The sequence below is a fragment of the Magallana gigas genome, chromosome 1, assembly GCF_963853765.1.
Source record: "Magallana gigas chromosome 1, xbMagGiga1.1, whole genome shotgun sequence".
In the NCBI taxonomy this organism is placed as follows: Eukaryota; Metazoa; Mollusca; class Bivalvia; order Ostreida; family Ostreidae; genus Magallana; species Magallana gigas.
In genome coordinates, this window is record NC_088853.1 from 65008470 (window position 1) to 65034681 (window position 26212).

At 32.1% G+C, this 26212-nt stretch overlaps 1 protein-coding gene across 1 annotated transcript; it reads right to left on the reverse strand.

Annotated features, from left to right (window-relative positions):
- Nucleotides 1-1725: 1725 nt before the first annotated feature.
- On the reverse strand, nucleotides 1726-20810 carry LOC105341050 (uncharacterized). Its single transcript, XM_066087444.1, has 12 exons — nucleotides 20754-20810; nucleotides 20390-20457; nucleotides 20089-20180; nucleotides 19582-19691; nucleotides 18905-19123; nucleotides 11253-11394; nucleotides 10423-10530; nucleotides 7842-7958; nucleotides 5367-5483; nucleotides 3523-3777; nucleotides 2108-2222; nucleotides 1726-1999 (listed from the first exon to the last, which is right to left on the reverse strand). The coding sequence occupies exons 1-12, from the start codon at nucleotides 20808-20810 to the stop codon at nucleotides 1861-1863; spliced, it is 1539 nt and encodes a 512-aa protein (XP_065943516.1). The 3' UTR covers nucleotides 1726-1860.
- Nucleotides 20811-26212: the final 5402 nt, after the last annotated feature.

A 26212-nucleotide genomic window follows, 5' to 3' on the forward strand; every position in this document is an offset into this window, starting at 1 on the left:
ATGTACTGTAGGGAAAAAACCCATTGAATTGACATTGTAAAACAACTCCATTCACAAGCACAATCACTAGATCATTTCCTGTAATGTCGATATCAACAAGTGTGTATTACATAGAAAAAACAAGAGTGAAACTTGTTATTTCATAAGGAAGGAAAATGAAGGGAATACTGTCAAACTGATTCACAAAGTAGCAAGCAGTAGGTCGGAGAGAGGTGATACCGAATATCTGAAAAAACCCTGTCCGGATGAAAATTCCCTGTTTTACATAATGATCTATGTTTGTTAAGTTAGCTTAGACACAGAAGTGGAATTGATGTTTTAAGATGCATGTAGAGTCTATTTATCAGCAAGTAAATGAGTTAATATATAAATGATATAAATTGTTATCATTGATTTTTTTTAAGTTAACTAAGTTACTGTTAAAAAAGATAAGGCAATAAAACTTGATTTTTATTGGTCAACAGATGAACTTAATTTTAGGATTCATCTTTTTTTTCCTTTTAAGAAGTTTTAGATAATAACGAAAAGTTCGACATTCAAATATCTAATGCTTTCTTAATTTTGTCCAAATATATTGGGAAAAAATGTTTTGATAAAGAATATTCATGAATGTTTATCAAAAGCCGATACTCAGATCTTAAGAAGTGTGTTTATATAAACGTACACGTTTGTGTAAATTAAATGTATTTCAACTCTTTGTTTCTCATTCCGCTACCGTTTACTTCAAATTGTCAAGAGGGGTGGTGTATAAATACTATTTGAAAATATATGTCAACATCCTCTCTTTTAAAAACTATAAAACTCATTTAAGAAGTTGTTATTCCTGTTTTTTTCTATCATTTGATCTACTATAGATATTGATAAAATAAAAACAAATAGCTTCAAAGGGGTATGGTTTCGATTTTGGTTATATATATTTTTTTTTTCATTTTTTTTTATAACAATGCGTTAGTAATGTATTTCAAATAAACAACAAACATTTTAGTATCAGTTTTAAGCGAGATACAGAACTCAAAATTCTTTGTTATGTAAACGAGACTGGTGTCATGTTTTCCTTTGCATTGTTTTAATATACTGGTAACAGGTTTTTTTTTCAAGCTGATTTTTTATCTGCTAAGTGAATTTTAACATAAATAAATAGTTCCTAGAATTTGTCACATTAATTTTAGGTCTTAATTTGGAATTCTCTATTCAACAGTCAAAATTTAATGCAGTACCTGAGCATGTTTCATAACACAGAAATGTCAGCTCTGTATCTCGCTTGTAACTCGACGACTGTGGACAATAAAAGCGGAGATCTAAATTTTAACCAAAACTTTAGGTACATCTAAATGATATAAAACTAAATTAAACTTTTAAAGGGGTGTATATTAAAATAATGAAAATTACACGATACTTAAATGTAAATAAAATCAAAACGTAAATCAAAAATCAAAACGAAGACTACTCTCTCTCTCTCTCTCTCTCTCTCTACGTTTCATATTTTTTGCTGTGAAACACATAACCGGCAGGTATCTGAGTTTTTCGAAGAACAACTTATAGAAATAAAATGTTTGACATTAAGTAGAAGTCAATTATTTTGTAAACAGTCAGACACCATAAAGAGGGTGACATGGGAAAATTGTACAGGAAGATAGATAGATAGATATATAGATAGATGATGTCTTTTCTCACTAAGGAGTGTTATTTCACATTTGAAAGATTCGCAGACTGACAAACGCTAAATAAATTATCTGGTTTAATTGTTTTGAATAATTTTGCTGGATTGAGTTTTTGCCTAAAATTAAGAAACACAAGAGTGATAAATAACCAAATCACTGAAATAAAATGCACAGCAGCGTGACCATCTACATATATCGACTATACGACAGTATCGTATATTTCAACAGGAGTTTGTTGAAAATTTTCATAGTCATTACAGTTCTGCGAGACATTAAGAAGTTCGCCATTTCTCCACTGCGCTTCGTCATTTGTTCTCTGTTTCTTCAGCCGTTTTCCTCTGAAAATGTAATCGACAATAATGATAATAAGTAGCTTATTAGTAAAAAAAAAATGTAGCTTTTGTTTTATTGTAACAATAACTAGATTTGAAGTTAGGAGTATTTACCGTGAATGCACACACTGAACAAGTAGTCCATTGATGATTAGCGAAACGCAAAAAACACCCAGCATACAGTAGAACATAGTCTGCCAGTTATTCACACTGTCTTCTTTTAGTGATTCTGTAATGATAATCACGTTTATATTTTATAATAAAATATAAAGGATGTAATGAAACCTTAACTTGATTAAACAGGTATATAATAAAACATGTGTATTACTGATCGAATTTTACCTTTAAGAATGTTTTGGTTACCTTTTTTTTGCTTAATATTTAAATATTCATAAACACACGGGAGCCAAAATCTCACTTTCACTACACTGAATAAACTTTAAGAAGTCTGTTTCAGAACAACTCCTACATTGCGTCCTTTCATATGGTAAGGAAAACTTAGTGGAAAATAACAGTTTTTAGTGTTTTTATGATATGAAATTGTCTGTTATGAAATTGGTCTTTTTATCATTTTTACGCAAAGGGTTTTCGTGATAAGAAATAAAGGAGATAAATGCAAAGTATTTCAATTATATAAAGTTGCGTACGTGGTATGCTCCAGAGTATTTTTATTTTTTGGAAGGGTTGGGGGGGAGGGGGTTTAATCAATTACTTTTCAAAGTTTTAACATTTTTAAAAATGATAAATACTTTATAGGCATATACATTTAGAAAGACACGCAATTTACACCATTTTTAAGATGACTGAAATCCCCTCATTGATCGATATAAACAAAAACCACATCGGCAATTAATGTTCTCCTATAAAAAATCCAGACCATATAAGTAACTATAATCCAAACTGATGACTTTGTTTATTAATTAAAACCAAACATCAATCAATACTTACATCTTACCGTAGTAAAAAAACTAGCGATGCGATGACCCATACCCCCTGCACCCCCCCCCCCCCCCCACCCGATTGAATCCTCCGAACATGGTCATCAAATTTATTACTGAATTAAACGCGTGCATGATGAACAACCCGTTTTCTTAAAAAAATTGCTTTTAAATCTAACATTTCTTTTATTACGGATTTAAAAGTTGACACATTAAACCTGTATTGTGTTATCTCTTAATGAATATTGTAAATACCATAATTCTTGTTGCTTGTACTGTTTCGGAGAATGCAAGCTTTCAAAGCTAAGAAGTCACGACGTCGTGCAAATAGATATTGCATCCTCTCAATCGATTTGGAATACATATACACGTTATAGTGCTTACCTGCTAAGTTTTTATATCAAGAACCCTGTTTGATTTTCATTTTTTAAAATGTTTTCGGAATTCCTAGGCACAAAATCAAACTAAACCGCTGTTCTGTTGATTATTTATTTGATTATACATAAATAATAATGTGTCATTTCTTAATTGTCAATTGGTATTTGATCCAAAGGACGTTTGTTTAAATATTATTCTACTAATTCCACGTACCGTAGACCTCCACCTCACATACGTCATTAAAGGCGTACATAGAATAGTCGTCAGGGTATGCAGTACCAGGGAGCCTCTCGTTGTAGTAGATGACGTACTGTCCGTGGACGGAACAGTTGATAGTGAACACTGCAGGCAGGCTACTTGTGGTAAAATTGTTGTCTTTGAAACACAAGGTTCCCTGTGACCTATTTGTTGTGTTTGAGACATACACCGAAAACCCAAGGAAGTTGGATGGCATGTATGATATGGTTTCTGTAAAACAAATAAATAGATATATCTCCTTTTTATTTAACTGAAGATCAAGACACAAAAAGGAAGCAAAAGCAGGGAACCGTAACAATACAAGTATGAAAAAAACCCTGAAATTTGCTAATTTGATGAATATTTGTTCTAAGGTAAGCAAGGGTATTCTGTCGTAACAATAGCAGATTAGCGTTTTCGCTAAATCAACTGTAAAACACTATACTAACATCAACTAATTCGTGTTAAGACTATGAACATGGTTTTGAAATGTAATTACAAAAAGAATGAGCATGTCATGAAAATTGAGTCATTTGAGTTAAACAGCATTCAATGTGTTTAGATGTGATGGTAACATCAGTTCCACACAGACGCAACTTGAAAAAAAAAACTCGAAAAAAGAACCAATTTTATTACCTAACATAGCTTTAAGGGAGATTTTTAATCCGCAATAAACATGCTAGCTAACTAAATTTCATATATTGTTTGATCTACGCACATTTTCCGTTGCCTGCTTTCCCTCTTTCGCGTTTTCATTAGTTTTCTAAGCAATGTTTTTTCTTGCATGAAACCAAATTTCGTAAGTATAAATATATCATAAATGTTTATCATTTAACACATCGATACAATTTACTCGAATGTTACGACTAATACAGATCATAAGAATGGAATATCATTTATTTTGAAAATCTGAAATAAAGAACCCCAATACAAAGTAGATGTCATTGGATTATTTACCTATTGTTTGAATAATCAATACAAATGAATGAATCAGAGACAGGTATACATTGTTTTATTAGGGAAGGCGGACATTACTTTTATTTACGTACTTCATAAAAATGTTTTACAAGAATTTGTCGAGTAAACATGCGTGGAGCAAATAAGTAAAGTAGGTATGGAAGTCTTACAATAAAAGGGGAATTCGAAATATTCATAATCAAATGTGAGAAACTCGCAAGATTGTACGAAAAGAGGTCTTAAAGACTGAAATTTCATATCAATCAATCTATACTATATTGTCAAACGATAAGATAAACTGTATGGTTTGCAAAAAAATATCTATGAACATGTATGTATTTTTTTGTTGTTTTCTTTCTTATTATACAATGTGCTTATTTTTCTGCTAACTTTCAAGCTGTATAGAAGATTTGTAACAATTGTATGTATTATCGTAACAGTTAAGAACAAAAATTCATTGCCATCAAGCAAGAACTGGGTAAGGTAAGCATGGAAATTGGACCTGTCTTAAAGATTCTGAAATCTCATATAACATACCTGGAGCCACTTTCAAATCAGTTAAAAATAAATTATTAGGATTTATTATTCCCTCTCTTGTGTATGCCACCTATTTAGTTTAGGCAAGATAGTCCTAATATTTACAGAGAAGTAGCTAAAAATGTAAAGATGTTAACGGACGACGAGTTCCGAAAACATATAACGATACATGTATGTCATCTGAGTAAATTAAAGTGCATAGTTTGAAATGTATAACTTCTAGGTATAACCATGTTGTAACAATTATTCACTATAGTTTTTATTTCATGTATTGAAAAATCGATTTTTAAATAAATGACGTTGTAAACCTCATCAATCACACTTACCACAGTTTCTTTCGTCGGAGAAGTCGCCACAGTCGTTATCTCCGTCACAGATGTAGCTGATTGGTACACACTTTTCATTGGAACAGGTCATTTGGTCTGGTCTACACGTGCTGGCTGCTATAATATATGGTAATTTATAATAAGATTATGAACATGGATTTGAAATGTGTTTACAAAAAGAATGAGCATGTCATGAAAATTGAGTTATTTGAGTTAAACAGCATTGATGTGTTATAGATGTGATGATAACATCAGTTTCACACAGACGAACCTTAAAAAAAAACTCGAGAAACCCCACCTTTTTTTTTTACCTTACAAAGCATTAAGGGATATTTTTAACCCGCAATAAACATGCTTGCTATCTAAATTGCATATTTCCCGGTGACTGCTTTCCCTCTTTCGCGTTTTCATAAATTTTCTAAGCAATGTTCTTTTATTAAATGAAACCAAATTTCGTAGGTATCATATATCAAAAAATGTTTATCTTTAAAAATATTGATACAATTTACTCGAATGTTACGGCTAATACAGGTCATAAGAAGTAGAAAGGAAAATCATATATTTTGAAAATCTGAAATAAAATGCCCGAAATAAAGTGGATTTCGTTGAAGAGTAAGTCCGTTGTTTGACTACAAATCATTACAAATGAATGAATCGGATACAGATATACATCGTTTTATTAGGAAAGGGTGACATTACTTTTATTTACTAAAGGAAGGTCATAAAAATTTTTAACAAGAGTTTGTCGAGTAAACATGCGTGGAGCAAGAAAGTAAGGCAGGTATGAAGTCTTACAAAATAAAGTGGAATTCAACATAATAAAATGTGAGAAACTTGTAAGATTGTGCAAAAAGACATCTTTAAGCATAGAATTTCATATAAATCAATGTATGTTATATCATCAAACGAGACCACCTGTATGTCTTCTAAAAATAGTATCTATGAACATATATGTATTTTTCTGTTATTTCCTTCCTAATTATACACTGTTTATTTTCCCGCTAACTTTCAAGCTCTGTAGAAGATTTGTAACAATTGTGTGTAATCGTTACAGTTTAAAACCAAAAATTTGCCTTCAAAAAAGCATGGAAATTGTCCCTGTCGTAAAGATACTGAAATATTACATAACATAATTCGAGTCAGTTTCAAATCGGTTAAAATAAACTATTAGGACTTATAATTTTCTCTCTTTCTGTCGTATATGCTACCCATTCAGTTTAGACAAGATAGTCCTTATATTTACAGAGAAGTAGCTGAAAATGTAAAGATGTTAACGAACGACGAGCTCCGAAGTACAAAAACACACAGCGATACATGTATGCCATCTGCGTAAATTAAAGCTATACACGCTATAATTTGCGTCAATTTTGAATGACAGTGAAAACGCATGTGTTTGTCTACTTATAAAAGTTATCCTTAATCTGTAAATAAAAGGGTGAATTCCATCTCGTTACAAAAATATAGATTTTTAATTGTTTATTTTCCTGCCAGGAAAATATACCTTTTCATGAATATTGATGAAGGAAGAGCAAACCGACCTCATTGCGCATGTCCGCGGAGAACTAGGTGGTCGTTATTGTTTGCCTAATTAGATATCCAACTTGATTTTTAATATGCTTAACAGTTGTTAATTTGAAAAACATACATGTATAATGAGTAAAATACGTTTGTTATTCACGATACCCTTACTTCTGCATTAACACTTATAGGATCTATAAATAGCACATAGGGGAAAAACACAGGTCTACGTTTTTTTTTTTAAGGAAGTATTCATATCTACTCACAGGCTTGTATTTTTTTCTTTTGTTTGTACTCGTATATCGGACAAATTTATGCGTTACTGAAAATATCCTTTCCTTTGTAAATCTATCACAATTATGAAGATGTTGACCCTTCACCAGTTTTGGTATTATAGGCTAAATTTAGCTGTCGATATCACGTGATAGATTGATATTCACGAGGAGGCATTACTTTCCTGGCAGGAAAATAAATATTTTTTATTGTTTAATATTTGATATATTTGTTAGGTGATCGAATTGAGCATTATAATTAACAGAATAAAGGTAACTTTTATTAGTAATTAAACACATACATTTTCCCCTTTATTCAAAATTGACGAAAATTATAGCGTGTATAGCTTTAAAGCTCATAGTTTGAAATGTATAACTTCTAGTTATAAACAAATGACTGTAAACCAACTTTTATTTGAGTGCGAGAAATTTTCGCAAGGTTCGCGAGAGACTTATTGCCGCGAATATATATTGCCTCGAACCAGTATTTGCCATTTAGTTGTAATAAAAAGAAACAGGTGTAGATAAGACTTGGTAGCGAAAATTAGTTGTCGCGTTTGTTATAGGGAAATCGCGATAGTCGTCGCGAAAAATAGCTTACAGTATTCACTATTCTTTTTATATCATGTATTGAAAAATCGTTATTCAAATAAATGACGTTGAAAAAATCATCAAATATACTTACCACAGTTTCTTTCGTCGGAGAAGTCGCCACAGTCGTTATCTCCGTCACAGATGTAGCTGATTGGTACACACTTTCCATTGGAACAGGTAATTTGTTCTGGTCTACACGTGTTGCCCGCTACAATATATGGTTTTAAATGAGAAAATTGCATCAGCATTTAGGCTGTTTTGTCCGATTCAATAAAATGGTTAAATACGCTCTTAGAGGATGGTTAAGAATTAGACCCTTAGACCAATTAATAGAACGTTTGGAGTTCAACGCACACCAAAATAAACTATAAAATCATTTAAACATCTTTATACAAAATGTACAGTTCAATATTATGAAAAAAAAAACAACTGTTCTGAAATCAGTACAGATATATTATTGCACCATTTACTGCCAAGATTCTCTCTTTGCTTTTTGAGTTTATTAGACCCTTAGACCAATTAATAGAACGGTTGGAGTTCAACGCACACCAAAATAAACTATACAATCATTTAAACATCTTTATACAAAATGTACAGTTTAATATTATGAAAAAAAACAACTGTTCTGAAATCAGTACAGATATTATTGCACCATATACTGCCCAGATTCTTCCTTTGCTTTTTGAGTTCATTTCAGAAAGTATCACTCAAGGTCCGTTATACAATAGTCTAGTTACAGTCTCCTTTATATAGTAGATCAGTTGAGCCCCATTCACAATTGGTGCACGACCACTTTACACCACTTTGCGATCGAAATTCTTTAGCTTCGCACCCGCTCTCGCCTACGTTGCACGAGCTCTTGCATTCGTTGAATACTTTTTACTGGTCGCATTAAGTCGCCTCTGAATAGTGGACATGCACACTATTCAGACGCGACCGAAAGCGATCCAAATTATTGCAGTGCAACGCACAATTAGTAGTACAAACGTTTTACAACGTTTTGTGTACTCGCAAGAGTGATACACGATTAATAAATATCGTATGGGTCTGTTTTGCGACCGTGAGACTGTTGCTCAACGTGTCTCATGTAATCTTGCAATGTTTTATTATCATTGCACGACATTGCACAGCTGATCAGCTTCAATATGCCATGCTTTGCTACTAGTATATATACCCTGTATATGCATCTCTGTTTCAGACTAAAATATACAATATACATTTATTGCATGGTGGTGAGGGAAATACATGTATGAAGATTTATTCCCTCAAAAAATCATATTTCCCGATGGCTTCGCCCGAGAGAAATTTGTTTTTTTCTGGGGAATAAATCTTTATATTACCTGAACATTAAGGCAATAAACGTTTTATTATACCAAGCAACATATGATTACCAATTCGACCAATCAGATATAATAGAACAATCATATTGAGGTATAATAATAAATGCTTCTGCATATCTGTCTTCTTAGGCGCCATCTTTTTTCGCTTTTAACTATGTCTACCGAATATGGGCGGTGTATATACCCCCTCTGACCTGCACGATCATTCGTACCATGGAACGCATGACCGCATGTCTAATCACATTGGCGCACGTTCAACCGCCCGATCACCTAGTCTCTCGCGCGTTCCTATCGTATTATTTTTCAACAGTTGCTTTCATTGTGCAACTGTCGCATACAGACGCAAGATATATTGCAAGATTCAATACGTATACATCGCACAACGCCCGCTTAGATCGTGCGAAATTCTTACGAATACTTATTTCATATGCGATTATTTCGACAACAACTGACGATTCATATCTTATTTTTTCGGTCGCACGAATATTTGGTCGCTTCTCATCGTGCGCCAATTGGGATAGGGGCTTCAGGTGTAACGTAACTAGCATCGTTATTTTGTTTAACCTCCTAAACGTTTAAAAAACAAACGACAACTAAACTGAATATGATTCGAAAATATGTCCAGGACAAGTACAACTTTTGTGTCCTTTTCTTTTAATCATAAAAACGTTTGATATCATCTTCCGGTTTTTATAAAATTTTATTACATACTTAGTAATAAATACAAGTTTTTTTTTTGCATGTGTGATACAGATAACTTCACAAAACTTGTATCGGCCTTCCGTGCTTATACAGGTTTTCAGCCCTATGGCTGATACGGATGCGTATTACACCCCTTGCGGAACTCCTCTGCCTGGTTTTTTTCTTTTCGGCATTTGTGCGTGTTTACAGACGGAAAAATAATACATTTGTTATAGTTGAAATTTTTAAGTGCAATTAAAAACTTCAATTGCTAGTTAATGTTTAAAGCAGTAAATTTTAAAAGCTGAGAAAATTCCGGTTCTGTAACTTCATGTTGGGTTAAACAAAAAAGATTTTATTTTTTTGTAATACATGCACAGACTACTTTCAAATATAATATTAAAAGTCAATTTGTTCAAGTTGATGTTTTTCAATAAATTTTATTATATGTACTAAGTATGTAACGAATATAATAATAGATACCTTTTTCTGATCAGTATCACAGCCTGTATCGGCCGTCGCACTGCTATAAGTGTCGAGCTAATACTAGCTGTGATATGAAAAAGGATATCTATTATTCTCTATGTATAAACTTTAATATTTTCGTTGCCAAATTAATCTGCTAAAATATTGTCTTTTTCCAAAACGTACTACAATTTCTTTCGTCGGAGAAGTCCCCACAGTCGTTATCTCCGTCACAAATAAAGCTGATTGGTACACACTTTGTATTGGAACACATCATTTTGTCTGCTTCACATTCTAAAACATAACAATATTAGACAATGCCCTGCATATAAGAACACGTCTGTTGTTTTATAAATAAGCTCACTAGAGATGAAGTGCAATATTGGGCTTTCATATTTTTGATAATAAATTGATAATAATCTTAGTACTCTAAATAAACAGCTCTTTATAAAATAAAGATAAGCACCTTCAATGCATGTATTGACAAAAATTTTTTTTTACCACTTTTAAAGTAAGTTTAAGCATATTGCACATTATGACTCCGACACATGAATATAATATACACTTATATGAGAATAGCGTTCATTATTTAAGATTGGAAAAAAATGAGAAAAAAAATTCAACATATTGGTCTTCATTGTTTGATAATAAGTTAAATTTTTAAAGAATCATTTCAATGGAGTAATGACTTTTTGAACGACGTTTCTACACTTATCACACCCTTGTGCTTATGTTGATATATCATCTAAAATCAGTAAAGAAGGGAAATAAAATATATTTTATTCTAAATTATTAAGGCAATACCTGAGGCCGAGGGTGTAACTGACAAGTCTAGGTACACATACTTTTGTACAACTTTTAGAGTGTTTGCAAGTGACTAGGAAATGACACTTTTATTTTTTAGCTGTGTTTCAAAGTAAAGCAAATACGAGTATTCCAATAATATAAGAGAAGAACGCTTTCAAATATTTAGTATTTTATAAAACAAACCAATTGATCTTTACTAAGACACGTACCTGAATAAATATCTAATCTGGCAACCGCAAAAAACCTTGATTTCTCACCAACAACAAAACACTTGTAAGATCCCGAGTCCGAAATCCGCGTTTCTGGAATTTCCAGATAGTTGTCCCCAACCGAGGCTTGCACAGGCAGAGACTAGTTAAATATTTAGATTGATTAACAATTAACAGTAATAAATTACCTTATAAAACTATTTTAAGATGTACTATTTAATGTTACATTGATTAAATTCAAAAGTATCGTATAGGTTTTTGGCATGATATAAAAAAAATCCTTTCTTTCAGTAACCAGTGATGTAACCATTACGATTAACGGGTTTATAAAAAATACCTTACGCCTATTTATCTTCTCGTGCATATATATCGCCTACTATGTAATCAAAGTACTGAAAGTACTGAAAAGCGCTAAGTCGGGAAGAAAGTGTTAAAAATATATCGATTGATATGAAAATACATGTAAAGAATCATATTGTTAGTTATTGAGAAAAATGCACTTACTCAGAATTCTGAAATGATGTAGAATTTGGATATGTCTCAGTTATAGAATGCAAATTTTTTTTAATGATTAATGCATGTTGTCGTGTTACAGTGAAAACAAAACGCTGATGACTTTTTAAAAAATCATAATAAACATGATAAAAGCATTTCGCAATAAATGTAAGTGTATCTTTATTTTATCCATTTGACTGTAAAGTCAAAATTTCCAATTTACAATATAACAATCTGCCTTAAAGCATGTTTAAAAATGCTTGATTTTAAAATTTTAGCAATTTTTGGAAATCGAGGTCATTTGTTTTTGTTAATTTAATACTGGTAGAACAAATGCATCTGCATGCAGGATAACTTGAAGATAATTAAGTTCTCCCTTCTGCATAGCTATGATATTTCCAGAGTACGACTTCTCCATGATACGACTTCTCCAGCATCCGCCAGTAGGTGGCGGTATATAGGAAACGCGAAAACGGAAGTGGAAGTACATTTAGAAATCTGGCGTCAAAAAAGCGCTGCAGCTAAGTATGCTTAGCGCTTTAAAAATACTAACACCTGTTTTGTCAATAAATTTGACCCGTTACGCGAGTATACGGATTATTTTCCTGTATGATGTCGATTTTGTTTTTAATACTGTTGTATGTGTTTTAAAGTTGTTAAACAGTCAACATCTTTAGTGGTCCGATTCAATGTAATGAACGTGAATTTAAATATGCAGAAAGTCACTATCTGGATGTTGGTTCCTGAGAATGGTTCAGAAATGATGTAATCATACTCTTATACTTTTTTAAAAATTAAAACTTCCTATTTCAAGTTATATATTTAAACAAAGAGCCAGAACAAAAATGGTCATGGAATAGTACCAAATAGATAAAAGGAAAGAGAGATTTCCATTAACTCTTAATAATACATTGACATGATTTCTAAATATACGTTACAAACAAAAACTACACCATAAACAAATTTGTACATTATGTTCATGCATGTTTTTTTTAAATACAAGATTCTTTAAGTCGCACGCTTAAAAGAGTGAGAAACTGTTATCGTGCCAGTACCTACGGTGTCGCAAGAGTTCGGAATATTTTTCCAAACATGAGTAGTTAGTGAATATGTATTACTAAAAATGTTTGACATCATAATTACAGCCTATATATACAATTATATATTGACTCGCTATTTTCTGCTTTTATACCGATAAATCATGATCGAAAATAAAACTGTTCAATATTATAAACGTTGAACCTACCTCATGATTTTTATCGGAACTTATTTTTTAATTCGATTAGTATTAATTAATCAATAACTTTGTGATCGTCAATACCAATCTCGATACTTGTTCATTTTCTTGTGACCATTACTGAAGAACTTTAGAATATCAGACGGTTTCACGATCCCGTCCGAACCTGAGTTTTATTTTCACATTTATGTTAGTCGATGGAGCGGATTCATTAAATTATTTACGACTTTGATGAAGTGTGTAAATTTTATAAATGATTCTGGAATATGTACATTTAGGATACATAAAGACTAACAAGAAATCATATTGACGCAAGCGTCAAATGGGCCGCAAAAAATATAATTGTTGTATGAATCATTGGTTGTTTACATAAAACACACCACAAAGAAGAAAATAAAAGTTGGTTGTACTAATTTTTATGGTAAATTCTAATATACTTTCAGCTACTTGTTTTGAAGTTTGACATTTTACTATCATCATTAAAAATCGAGTTCATTACTGTAAGCATTTCTAACGGTAATTGTACGGTCATTGCCATAGTATGAAGTAATGGAGAACGCATTGATTTGTACATTACTGTAATACAATAAGTTCAACTCATCATTTTTCTCTTGGAGATTATGTATTTCAAACCATTTTTTGTTGTATTGTACTGATTGAAAACTTAATGCATTAGTTTATATGATTTTAAGGGATCACATGATAGAATAGTTATGGATTAGTTCGAATTTTCCAGTCAATTCAAATTTTCATTTCTGTCATATTTTTGCGTAAATAATTGATATGGATATAATTTCATGATAATTTCTACTACATTTTACATTGAAATATAATAAATACACAAACAAAGTCATTTTATTTGACACGGCACATAGAAATTCAAATATATCATTTATATAAAATTTAATGACATTCAGGTCTTTAGTATTTCGGGTCTATAGTATGTCCCGCATACCGATCCCGATGCATTGTTTTGAAAAGAAAGAAGAATTCCGAAAGTTTCCGAATAGATTATAGTCTCGATAAAAACGCGCAAAACACAACAGTCTACTAAGTATGACCTATTTTTCATTTTCGAGTAGAACCAAAAATATGTGATATTTATTATAAAGCATAAAATATATTTCTACATGCAAATTTACTTTCAATTCATAAAAAGAAGCAAAATATCAATTCAATTAAAAAAGAACTATCCCGCAGAAACGCAGTAACACAATTTAAATGTATATCAAATAACGGACCGCCTTCCGGCGGCCCGTAATTATACAGCTTGAATACAGCGCACTGACGGTGTATTTATATGCATGTATAAGCTTTGGATTATGGGTAATGGACGATTGAGAGACATCTTAAACCGATGGTGAAATATACATTCAAAACACGTAATCAATCTCTGCATACTGCATGTTTTCTCTATGATACCAAACCTACATATTTGCTGTGGAATAGTCACACACATATGATAAGTGTCTGGATGTTATTTTTCAGGTGTGGGCTCGCCCGAAATAAGCAAAGGCGGGCGGGGGGGGGGGGGGGGGGCTTAACAATTAGAGAAAAACAATCACAGTAGTTCGAAAAAAATGTGTCTAGAAGCGACCGAAAAGTAAAAATATCCCACATACACTAAAAAAATAACTTTTTAAATTATGTGAAATTTATCAATATTGGAGGGGGTAAATATCATCTGATACAGGGAAGGGGCGCTGTTTTCCCTAAATTCTGCATAAAGTCGAATGGAAAAAATCTTTTGAACAGAAAGAGTGGTGTAAAGGGCATGTTCCCAGGAGTGGTAGAATTAACTACTTTTTTCTTATTGTGTTCATCTGTGAGTATACAGGTCAAAGTCTAGTTACCGATGAAAACTTCAAAAGAATAGTTCAGTGCTGCTACTATAATTGCATCAATAAGTTGAACAATGGATCATGATTAAACAAAATTGTATAATACGTTACTTCGGATATTGTTTTCAGAGTTCATTACTAAAATATGACATGTTTAATAATGTCACGAAAATCGCATAATTTATGTTGTTTAAGAAAAAAAGCTACTAATATATTTTAGCTATTGATTGTTTATATGGAAAAGACAGTGTTTATATAAATGAAATATGTTCACATAGAATACGCCACTAACTAGTTTCTCGTTGATATCCAAAAATAATCTGAAACTATACAACCGCCATTTTTTTTTTGAATAATCACTGTTCACTGGCAGACAACTGCGCTGACAGTAGAAATATTTATGATTTTAAAAAACCCCAATAACAACAAACCTGTGTTTCTGAAATAAATGAATAGCATAGATGCAAGCATACAACTATATGCAGCAATGCGAAAAGATACTGATAACAAACTAACAAAGTGCTGTATTTTACGTTTATTAAACGACTAATTCACAGTAATGATTGTTGACGTTGCGTACATGGATGTGAAACACGACGTCATGATTTTCCTATTGAAAAAGCATCACTGTAAATGGGCAAAAAACTCTACTAAGAATGAGCGTATAGCCATAAAATTTTAAATTTGACAACTTTAAGATGTGTTTAATTCAATTATGTAAAAATCTAAAAATGTGCAAAAAATGTCATAAGCACCCTTTTCTCATGGGCGCAATCATGTAGGATATGTAAATGTACATTTGACTTTGAAATAACATCTGCTATGATAATTACTTTTGAAATGAACAAGAAACAACCTATTTCTACCTTTCTAAGGTATATATGCATAAAAAAGTAGAAAAACATGTCAAATTTGAACATTTTTTAGGAAATCAACTCGATATGTCTCCAGCTACCTGGGTGTGTTTGAATTTAATTTTAATTTAAGGCAGATGTCTAGCTTGTAGGTTGTAACTTACTGTTTTAGCATGGTTAGAAGGAGACTAGAAATCAGAATAGATTAGATATTCACTAAATATGATTGTTAGCTTACTTTTTTCATGAAAACAAGAAATCACAAGCAGGACAGCTGTCTATTTGTTAATTAAAATGGTACAAATCATACAATAAACAAATAAAGATCAAATTTTAGAATCATTGATGATTGTTTTCAAATATGTGTGAGAAATGACTCAAGGAAATTGCCACAAGTTTCATAAAATTAGGTAAAACATTTCAAACCATTACTTTTTGTGAAAATCAAAAGATGGGGGGGGGAGATACATGTAAGGGCATTTCTAAGTGATGTGAAGCTTTTTATCATGATTATATCATGTAGATGTATGTTGTATTGAATAAGGTTTCTTTTTAAAGGTGGTTGAACAACAATTGACCTCTAAAATGTCAGGTAAAGATGTTTTACTATGGAGAACCCTATAAATCTGTGTTTACTAAAGGAAATTGGAAATGGTGGGTTCACTTAAATGGCCATATTTTTATTAAACCTCAATGGAATTGGCAATATGTGGTATTCCTTTTCTCAGAATTGCATTAGCTTTCTTATTCTAAGACAAACCGTCTTTTCATAAAATGTTAGTGTACTAAGTTAAAGGTACAAGGAACAGTTTCGGATAAAGAACCGTCAATATTTTTGTAAAATTGATAGTGACTGTACTTGAAGATTTACCAGTGTTGCGTAGATTCATGAAATGAATTTTAATGTTTATCAATAGTTAATCACTGCACGAAAAATCGCCTTTTGTTTATCCAAAAGATAACCAAATGGCTAACTTTTGTTTACCTTTTTACACCTTTTAAATATCTTTTATATTTTGTGGAAAGGTATAAAAGTTAATATTTTGTTCAACTTTTGAGCATAAAAAAGATATCCAAAAGGCCCACTTTTATAAATCTTTTAAAAATAGAAATGCTATCTTTTATTACCTTTTAACTCAAGAAAAACAATCTTTCAGGACCTTTTCAACTAATGCAGTTTGGACTTTTATCATCTTTCTTATTTTGAAAGATTTACTTCCGTCAACTTTTAAAACCTTTTGTTATCTAATATGCATCGCTTATATACTCCCAATCTGCCTGGTGATATATTACAAAATATCACCTTTAACAATCTTTAATTCATCTTTTATACCTTTTTATGTCTATTGATTACCTTTCTATTAAAAAAAAGGTCGTCTTTTGTTACCTTTTTTTTTTTTTTATCTTTTATCCTTTTATATAATCTTATGTTTGACAGCAGTTTGTCATCGTGAATCTTGTACTTGGAGTATTTTCTACCCTTTTCTGCCTTTCGACCAGTGAAAACATTACCTTCAGTCAGTTTTGGTTCACAATTTACATTAAGTTTTAAATTCCTTTCTCATAATGACAAACTATATTAGTCAATTAATGTAATGCTAAATACAATTTTAAAATGAATATATTAATAAAAAAATATCAATTGATTAAACAACAAATTTATTCTTAAAAAAAAACACAATTATATCATAATAACATTTATAATGACTAGAGATTAGATTGCATGTTTACATCTAGGTTTCAAATGGCAAGAATACACAACATGAATAATTTTTATACAAATATGGTAATCAATGTAAGCATATTGATGAAACTTGTTAAAAGAAATCATTGAAGAGGTGATCAACATTACAGGTGGTCTTTATAACAATCTTGAAACTTACAAAATCTATATACACCAGTACATGTTCTTCTCTTATCACAGTACATACTAGTTGAATTTTTCTATGATTGCTTACAGCTAAAACCAAACAAATTAATTTTACAAATTAGGTTAAATAAATGATTCAGAAATTTGTTAAGAGGCAAAAAAAAGAAGCTAAAATGACCCCCTAGTTTCATAAATCGAATATTCAATTTTGACAAAAATATACTATCGATACCATTTGGTAGAAACTGTTTGCTAATATTAATAATACAGCAACTTGAGTGAATAAAAAAACCTTCAACACTACATACAGTTATATATAATACAGATACATGTACTAGAGTCAATAAAAATCCTTCGAATTCATCACTACACATATATATATATATATATATATATATATATATATATATATATATATATATATATATGTAAACTTATACAATTAATTTTTCTTTCAATGAACATGCATACTGTCTTCTTACAACTTTTGGAAAATTGTCATTGAAAAAAAAAATGAAAATGTTTCTATGCATGCATGAACAATGTATTTTATAAAAAAATTAGCAAATAAAATAAATCTTTATACATTCATGTATCTGTACATACCAGATACATGTACATAGTACAGTTAAAGAGAATGTGTGATCTTAAATTGAGTTTTTCATTTCATACAATTTAATGCACATGTATATTTCCACATACATGTACATGTATAATTTTAAAAAATATTTAATTGCATGATTTTCAAGTTGGTATCAAATTACTGAGTGCATTAAATCTCATTAAGTCTTAACATCAATGGCATGCAATTCTTTAAAGGTATATACGGTCAAACTTCAGTCATCTCGAACTAGATGGGACTGTTTAAAAACTTCGAGATATCTGAGTATTCGAGATTTTTCAACAAAGAAGCAAACTGAATAAGATATTATATGGCCATTCAACATATTATTAATATCCTTGACAAAGAGAATGATACAAAAATATTTCATACAAACATATATATATAAGCATTGAATGCTTAAGTAACAGTCCACATAAAATTCAGACAAAGGGTGATACATATAATTGAACTAGCTGAAGACAGAGTTATGCAAAGAATTTGTAATATTTCCACGAGGATAAATAAATGAATATTTGATATCGTTGAAATTCATTTGATGGTTCAATGAAGTAAAATGAAACTTTTTTTACAAGATTTTGATCATAAAAAATGCCAAAATATATACCTTTAAGAAAATGAAACAACTTAATCTGTTTTTAACCATCCAAGGACACACCTCTGGACACGTAGGAGTTGGCTTAATATTAATTGCCCCAACACTCCTAGATTGTAGTATCCTCCTACTTTTTACCGAGCATATCTCCAGAAAAGTTTTATCTAGGTGGGACTTCACCTTGGCAAGTTTATCGCTCTGCCACGAGAGTGGATGGGAGATGAATCCACCATCACACTCCTCATCACTGGAGGTAAAGTCCACCTTTAAGATGTTTCTTACTTGGGCCCTTCTCATCTCATTTTCCCACCCCCTACTTGCAAGGTGTTCCAGTGCATTTTTTCTCCTCTTTGCTTTCTGTAGAGGATTGAAATTAAATGTTTTAATTAATTAAATACAGTACATTACAGTGATGCAGATCAAGAATGAATAATTGAGGTGGTATGAGACACCTGCTGATATTAATGTGGATAAAAGTATATTATCATCAAAATGCTTTTACCAGTTTAGAAATTTTAAAATTTACAGTGTCTGACAAAAAAAATATGATTTAAATTATTTTGAAAACATTAAGGTACGTTAAATTTAACTAAAAAGTATAAAAGTCATTGCGGAATTCAAACCTCATGACTTTCAGATACGTAGCTAATGCTTGAACCCATTGCGTTACACTGTTGGATAACAAATTTGGTAAAGAAAACATTAAAATAAAATTATACATGTACTTCATTTTATAGTTTATTTCGATTGGAAGTATGTCACAATAGAAAGGTGTCCCATACCACCTTAAGTAAATATGAATATGTTAATGTTACCTCCTTCTTTCTTTCATAAACAACTCTCTTCTGCTTTTGCTCCTGCAATTTATTTTTCACTTTGAGGACTGATTCCTGCCGTTTAGAAATAAAGTATCTTTTTATGCCACCTAAGAAAAAAAAATTAAAAATCAGGTGTGCACATGCAAACCTTGTAATGAATCACCTATCAGATGCATGGAGTTTGCAGATGACATGTACACTTACTTGGGGTGGAGTGTATTTAAATGAGAACTTTACAATTGTGATGATTTTTTTGTATTTGAGAAAGCAGATAATTCTTAAATGAGTAGCAAATGAAAACAAACAGACTGAGTGAAAACAATCAGGTAGATACTGCGATTAGGATGCATGCTATATTTGTTTGGAAGAAGAAAAACCTTTGTCACCATTTTTCTCCAGAAAGTGGGGAAAAAATCCTAATTTATCAGCTCTTGATTCAATTATACAGTAAAGAAATTACACAAACATGTAAACTTTGTGCATGAAAGTGACAGTAAAACTTACAGTGGATGACCCTCTCTTCAACATCAGAGCTCCAGCCCTTAACAAACATCAAAATATGGCTGGTCATTTCGATGTTTTCATCATCTTGCTGTCTGAAATTGTTACTTTATAATAAATATAAAAACAATCATTTCACTTTTTAAAAGTTTTAAAACTTATTATGTGATATATCAAAAGTTAGTTATTTATAATTGCTGTGAATTTCTAATGTCTCACTTTAATTTCTTCATAATGTTAACCTATAAAAGCATCCATTTAACAAATATTTATGGATGTGTTTCTATATAGTTTCTATTCTTACTTCTTTTTGTCAAACATCCAAGTAAATCCCCGTTTGAGTCCATCGCTGTAGCCATCCCTAATTGCATTCTGCAACAACAAATGTGATAAATATTATATTATTGCCAGCGATTCGTCTTAGATTTCTAAATACACCATGTGTGTGGGTGTGTGTGTATATATATAAATAGAATAATCGAATAGAAAAATTAAAAAAATAAAACTAGTCGACTAATTGTTCACGGAACAATTAGAGGCCTTTCCACCTGTCATAATGATTTTTAAAAAATCCCGAAAATGTTGATAATTATTGAGTAATTAGAGAAAAATCAATTTACGAAAAAGAAAAAAAAATGGGTTCCGCACAGTGGCATCGATCCGAGTACCCTTAGATTCCTAGGCGAGTGTGTTGCCACTACCCTATTTCGCTTGTTATCTGACATGAGGTAAAATTTGTTGAGTTGTGTAGTCAATTTGGATGATGATAGAAAGAAGAGACGAAGCATTCTTCTGTCCATCTAAAATTGATACCCAACGCTGAGGAACCTTTAGAATAGATAGGGGCTTAGCGATTGGTTGGGTGGGCAGTATTTGTTCACCATTCTATTCATAAAAATCAGTGCCGCTTGTAAACAATGTGGCCGGATAGCGTTGACTAAGAAATCAACAGGCCAGGTCAAACTCTGGTCGCCAGCGGGTATTTGAAGGTGTGGGAACGTCACGTCGGCTCAGCTGATGCGAATTCTCCCTGTGATTTGAAATGCACGTGCTTATAAATCTATTAACTGTCATGCATTCGTGGATTACAAGTACGGAAAATCGGAACTGAATTAAGGCCAGTCATGGATTTCAGCCAAGTCGGGAAATAAACAAACTGAAAGAAAATGTAAATTAAATTCATCTTAAATCGGGGTCTGGGAAGGAAGAGTTATCTTTCGTTGCACTTCAACACAAGTCGTCACAGGTTGCTGATAGAAATGTAAACACAGATTTTCAGTGAAATTTGAGCGTGAATTTATTAGATACAAATATCGAAGCGTTGAAATTTCGTTTCTCGGGATGATAGTTCGATGCCGCTGAGGTAGATAACTTTCTTCAATAGGGTTCATTTCGTTTGAAATTTGGCAGGCAATTAGATTCAGGTGTGAGTAACAGTCCCATGAATTTTCGCCGAGTTCTACAGAGTTTTACTGGAGCTGGAATTTTTATTTGGAGGCGTAGTCTAAAACGCGGTCTGGAGTCAAATGGCAGGCAGTGTTTCACCTTTTTAAAATATTCTGACAAACGGTTGTAACACTTTTTTAGGTTTTATTTTAAAAAGGAATATTAAATTTCAAGTTCAAATATCGAGGGTCATGTTCATATAAGAATTCAATCCTTGTATAAAAGAAGGGGGGGGGGGCAAATTGTTCATATAACTGAATCTGATATATATGTTGCATACACTTATTACTCATTAGTTCTAAGAGGTCAAAGGTCAAGGTCAGGTCAAAGGTCAAGGTCAAACCTAAAATTAAGGGGGGGGGGGGGTGTTGGCTGTTTTAAAGAGCTTCTTGCACATATAAATGAATCTGAAATGTATATGTTAAATATACTTGTAACGCGTCAGTCCTTCAAGGTCAAGGTCCAAGGTCAGGTCAAAGGTCAAGGTCAAACCTAAAAATAAAAAAGGGGGCGCGGGGGTGGGGTGTGTGAATTTGTTTGAAAGAGCTATTCATACATATAAATGAATCTGATATTATAAATGTTGCAGATACTTATAACACACCAGTCCTAAGAGGTCAAAGGTCAAAGGTCAAGGTCAAACATTATAAAAAAAGGGAGGGGGGTGTTTATTTCGCATGTGTTTGTGAAATCAATGAAATTGAAAGGGGAATTACTGCCAGAAAGGGACGTCGGACCCTTTTGGGATCAGTATATTGAAGAAACTTCTAAGTGTACTGAAGACATTGGTAAAAGTTTCAAGTCTCTACCTGTTATGGTGTCAGAGGAGTAGCGATAACAAGCATTTCGTATAAAAGGGGCAATAACTCACTAACTATTACAAGGTGGGAGCTGAAGGGCTACATTTTGAAATGTCTTAAGACGTCCTACTACATCCTTGATAAAATTTCTCGATATCACCCTAAACAAAAGAGAAGAGAAAACTCATGAATACACATATTTTCAGATGACCTTGACCTTTGACCTTTACGTCATTTTGATCGGCCAAGGAAGACGCTTTCACCCCAAGTGGTCCGAAGTCTCTGTGACAAATAGTAAAAAAGTTGGAAGTGATTTTATGGAAATTGAAATACTTTCAGGGGCAATAACTGATAGAAGGGGGTCTCGGAACCTTTCGGTATGAATAGATTGAAGGAGCGCCTATGTGAACTACAGACGTTAGTAAAAATTTCAAGTCTTTATCTCTTATGGTTTCAGAGGAGTAGCGATAGCAATCACTTCGTACACAAAGGGCAATCACTTTGTAAGTTCTGGGAGTGATCAAGCAAAGGGTCATTTGGTACCATAACTTTTAATGGCCAATCACATAAAGAAAAAAATTGCTTCAATATCTCTTGAAACAAAAAAGCTGTCCCTGGAAAAAAAGAGAAGAAAAAAAATAATAAAAAACATAAGAAAAACAAAAGGTCTTTCACCTGAAAGGTGGAAAGACCTAATTAAAATTAAATCATTGCTTTATCGTTTAAAAATTTGCACATGTACTTACTCGTATACTAGGTGGTACGTATACTTTTTCTTTCCGTGTTTCTTCCTTCTCCTGGTCTTTTTTCTCTAACGCCTTGATTCGTTTTAATATTTCATCTTGTTGGAGAAGGATTTTCTCTAACAAACTTGTTGTAGCTATATATAATTAAATAATGATTGAGATTAGATCAAAACTCACAAACATGTTACACAACTGATAATTTTGCACTTCTCATGCTGTTTTTTCTATTATTTAACTGACCAATAGGGGAACATTCAAGGGGCAACAAGATGTAAAACTATGTCAATAAACATTCAGCACAATCTTTGATTTGTTTTAAAATTTAAAGAGACTGAAAGGTACGATGGTCTGAGTGTTTCTAAAAAAAATGCCAATACAATTACACAACTAGTGGGTATTGTTTTTTATGCAAAAAAACACATGTCTCCCCTTCTCCCCAAGGATTGTAATATGGGGCAAATTTAAAAAGTGAAAAAGAATGAAGTCAGCTATATGTTAGATATCATCCATATATGATACAGTTTAGAAAATGAATTAACTTGAGACACAAGATTGGTCAAGGTAAAAAATTATGGAGGCGTGCACTCCTTCTCAATACCATCTACCTATGTTCCAAGTTTGAAGCCTTAATGTCAAAAGGTATCCAAGTTACCACCCAGACAAAATTTAATTATTTTTTCTTAATTTGACCTTGAGTAAAACAAGGTCAAGTTCAAATATTAATCAATAGTACACCTCAGTGTATTATAATTGTTCTTTGTGTAAAGTTTGAAGTCCTTCTGTCAAAGAATATTTAGGAGGTGAACAATGAAGTTTTTTCTAATTTGACCTTGAAATAAATTTTTTAGGTCAAGGTCAAAAATTTTGGTAAGGTTGAAATGGACTAACTACCATCTGTGTATGATACAAGTTAAAAGATTGTATGATTAAGGAGTCTTGTGTTATGGTCCGGACTATATTTTTTATAAAACGCTTGACCTTGAAGAATAGGTCAAGGTCAAAAATTTTGATAGCGTGCACTTCTTCTCAATACCATCTACCTATGTTCCAAGTTTGAAGTCTTAATGTCAAAAGGTATCTAAGCTACCACCCAGACAAAATTTAATTATTTTTTCTCAAGTTGACCTTGAGTAAAACAAGGTCAAGGTCAAATATTTATCAATAGTACACCTCAGTGTATTATAATTGTTCTTTGTGTAAAGTTTGAAGTCCTTCTGTCAAAGAATATTTAGGAGGTGAACAATGAAGTTTTTTCTAATTTGACCTTGAAAATTTTTTTTAGGTCAAGGTCAAAAATTTTGGTAAGGTTGAAATGGACTATATACCATCTATGTATGATACAAGTTAAAAGATTGTATGATTAAGGAGTCTTGTGTTATGGTCCGGACTATATTTTTTATAAAACGCTTGACCTTGAAGAAGATAATAGGTCATGGTCAAAAATTTTGATGGCGTGCACTTCTTCTCAATACCATCTACCTATGTTCCAAGTTTGAAGTCTTAATGTCAAAAGGTATATAAGTTACCACCCAGACAAAACTTAATTATTTTTTTCTCAAGTTGACCTTGAGTAAAACAAGGTCAAGGTCAAATATTTATCAATAGTACACGTCAGTGTATTATAATTGTTCTTTGTGTAAAGTTTGAAGTCCTTCTGTCAAAGAATATTTAAGAGGTGAACAATGAAGTTTTTTCTGATTTGACCTTGAAATAAAATTTTAAGGTCAAGGTCAAAAATTTTGGTAAGGTTCAACTGGACTATATACCATCTATCTATGATACAAGTTAAAAGTTTGTATGTTTAAGGAATCTTGTGTTATAGTCCAAACTCTATTTTTTATAAAACGCTTGACCTTGAAAAAGAAAATAGGTCAAGGTCAAACATTTTGGTGGCGTGCACTCCTTCTCAATACCATCTACCTATGTTCCAAGTTTGAAGTCTTAATGTCAAAAGGTATTTAAGTTACGGCTTGGACAAATTTGGATGAAGAAGAATAAGAATAAGAAGAATAAGAAGAATAAGAAGAATAAGAAGAAGAAGAAAAAGAAAGTCGACAAAAACAATATGTCTCCCCTTTGAAAGGGGAGACATAATTAATAATTATCATGTAAAAATGTAACGTTACATTTACAAATTACATTAATTAATCGATTATTAAAAATATATCAAGTGTCCAACTGATAAACGTCGGTTATTGTGTTACTTACATTTATTTGGCTCACAGACAGGTGTTTGATTAACTTTGACCCTTTTACTTGATTGCAGCTGGTGACCAGTCGGTGTAGAAGAAGTACTACTTGCTCTCGAACTGTCATTTCCCTGTAATCAAAACATTAAAAGTGAAAGTAGAAATAGATTTTTCGGAACCTCTCTAGTATTTGTAATAAAGCCATTTCGTATTTTTAATTTTTGTATAAACAAAAGGTAAAGAAAAGGTGAAAGTACAAATAAGTCCTCTAAATTAATAAAAATTGTAGTAATCAGCATAATTTTGCTACTGTATGTGTATATTTGTAACGCTTCCACATAAATACGAAACTAATGTTAATATTGTTTACTTCCTTCTCTACAATGTAAACAATATATGAGCCTATTGTACGCGGGGAAGCTATGCGAAGATCATCTATCTTATAAGTTTATTATCTTTAAATTGCTTTTTTTTGATAATCAAAATAAAGCGATAAGGTACAAAAGTGTGCTATATCTGCATTCGTTCAAAATTCTATAAAGATAAGAACAACCCTACCTGTGTCTGAGAATTTTCTGCATCACTTTCCTCTGCCCCCGATGAATCCAACATGGTGGGCAGAATTCGGCGTCGTTTTGGGGTCTTTCCAATTTGGCATGGAGTACTACAAGTCCCGTTTCTCTGTTTTGGTGAGGAACCAGTGCAGGAACCTACTTCACTTTCGTCATCAGTAAAGATTCTATCACTTTGCGAATCGAGAGGAGAGCTCATTTTTTCTAGGTTTAGTGACAGCGACAACTTTTCTTGAGAGGGAAAAATTCCGCGCTAAAGGGGATGCGCGGCAAAAGGGGATGCGCGGGAATCCCAATTAGTCACAGGAACCCCCTGCAGAACCCCGTGTTTGGTACATGTGCTTGGAAGCCCAAGAGCTAGCATCAACATAGTG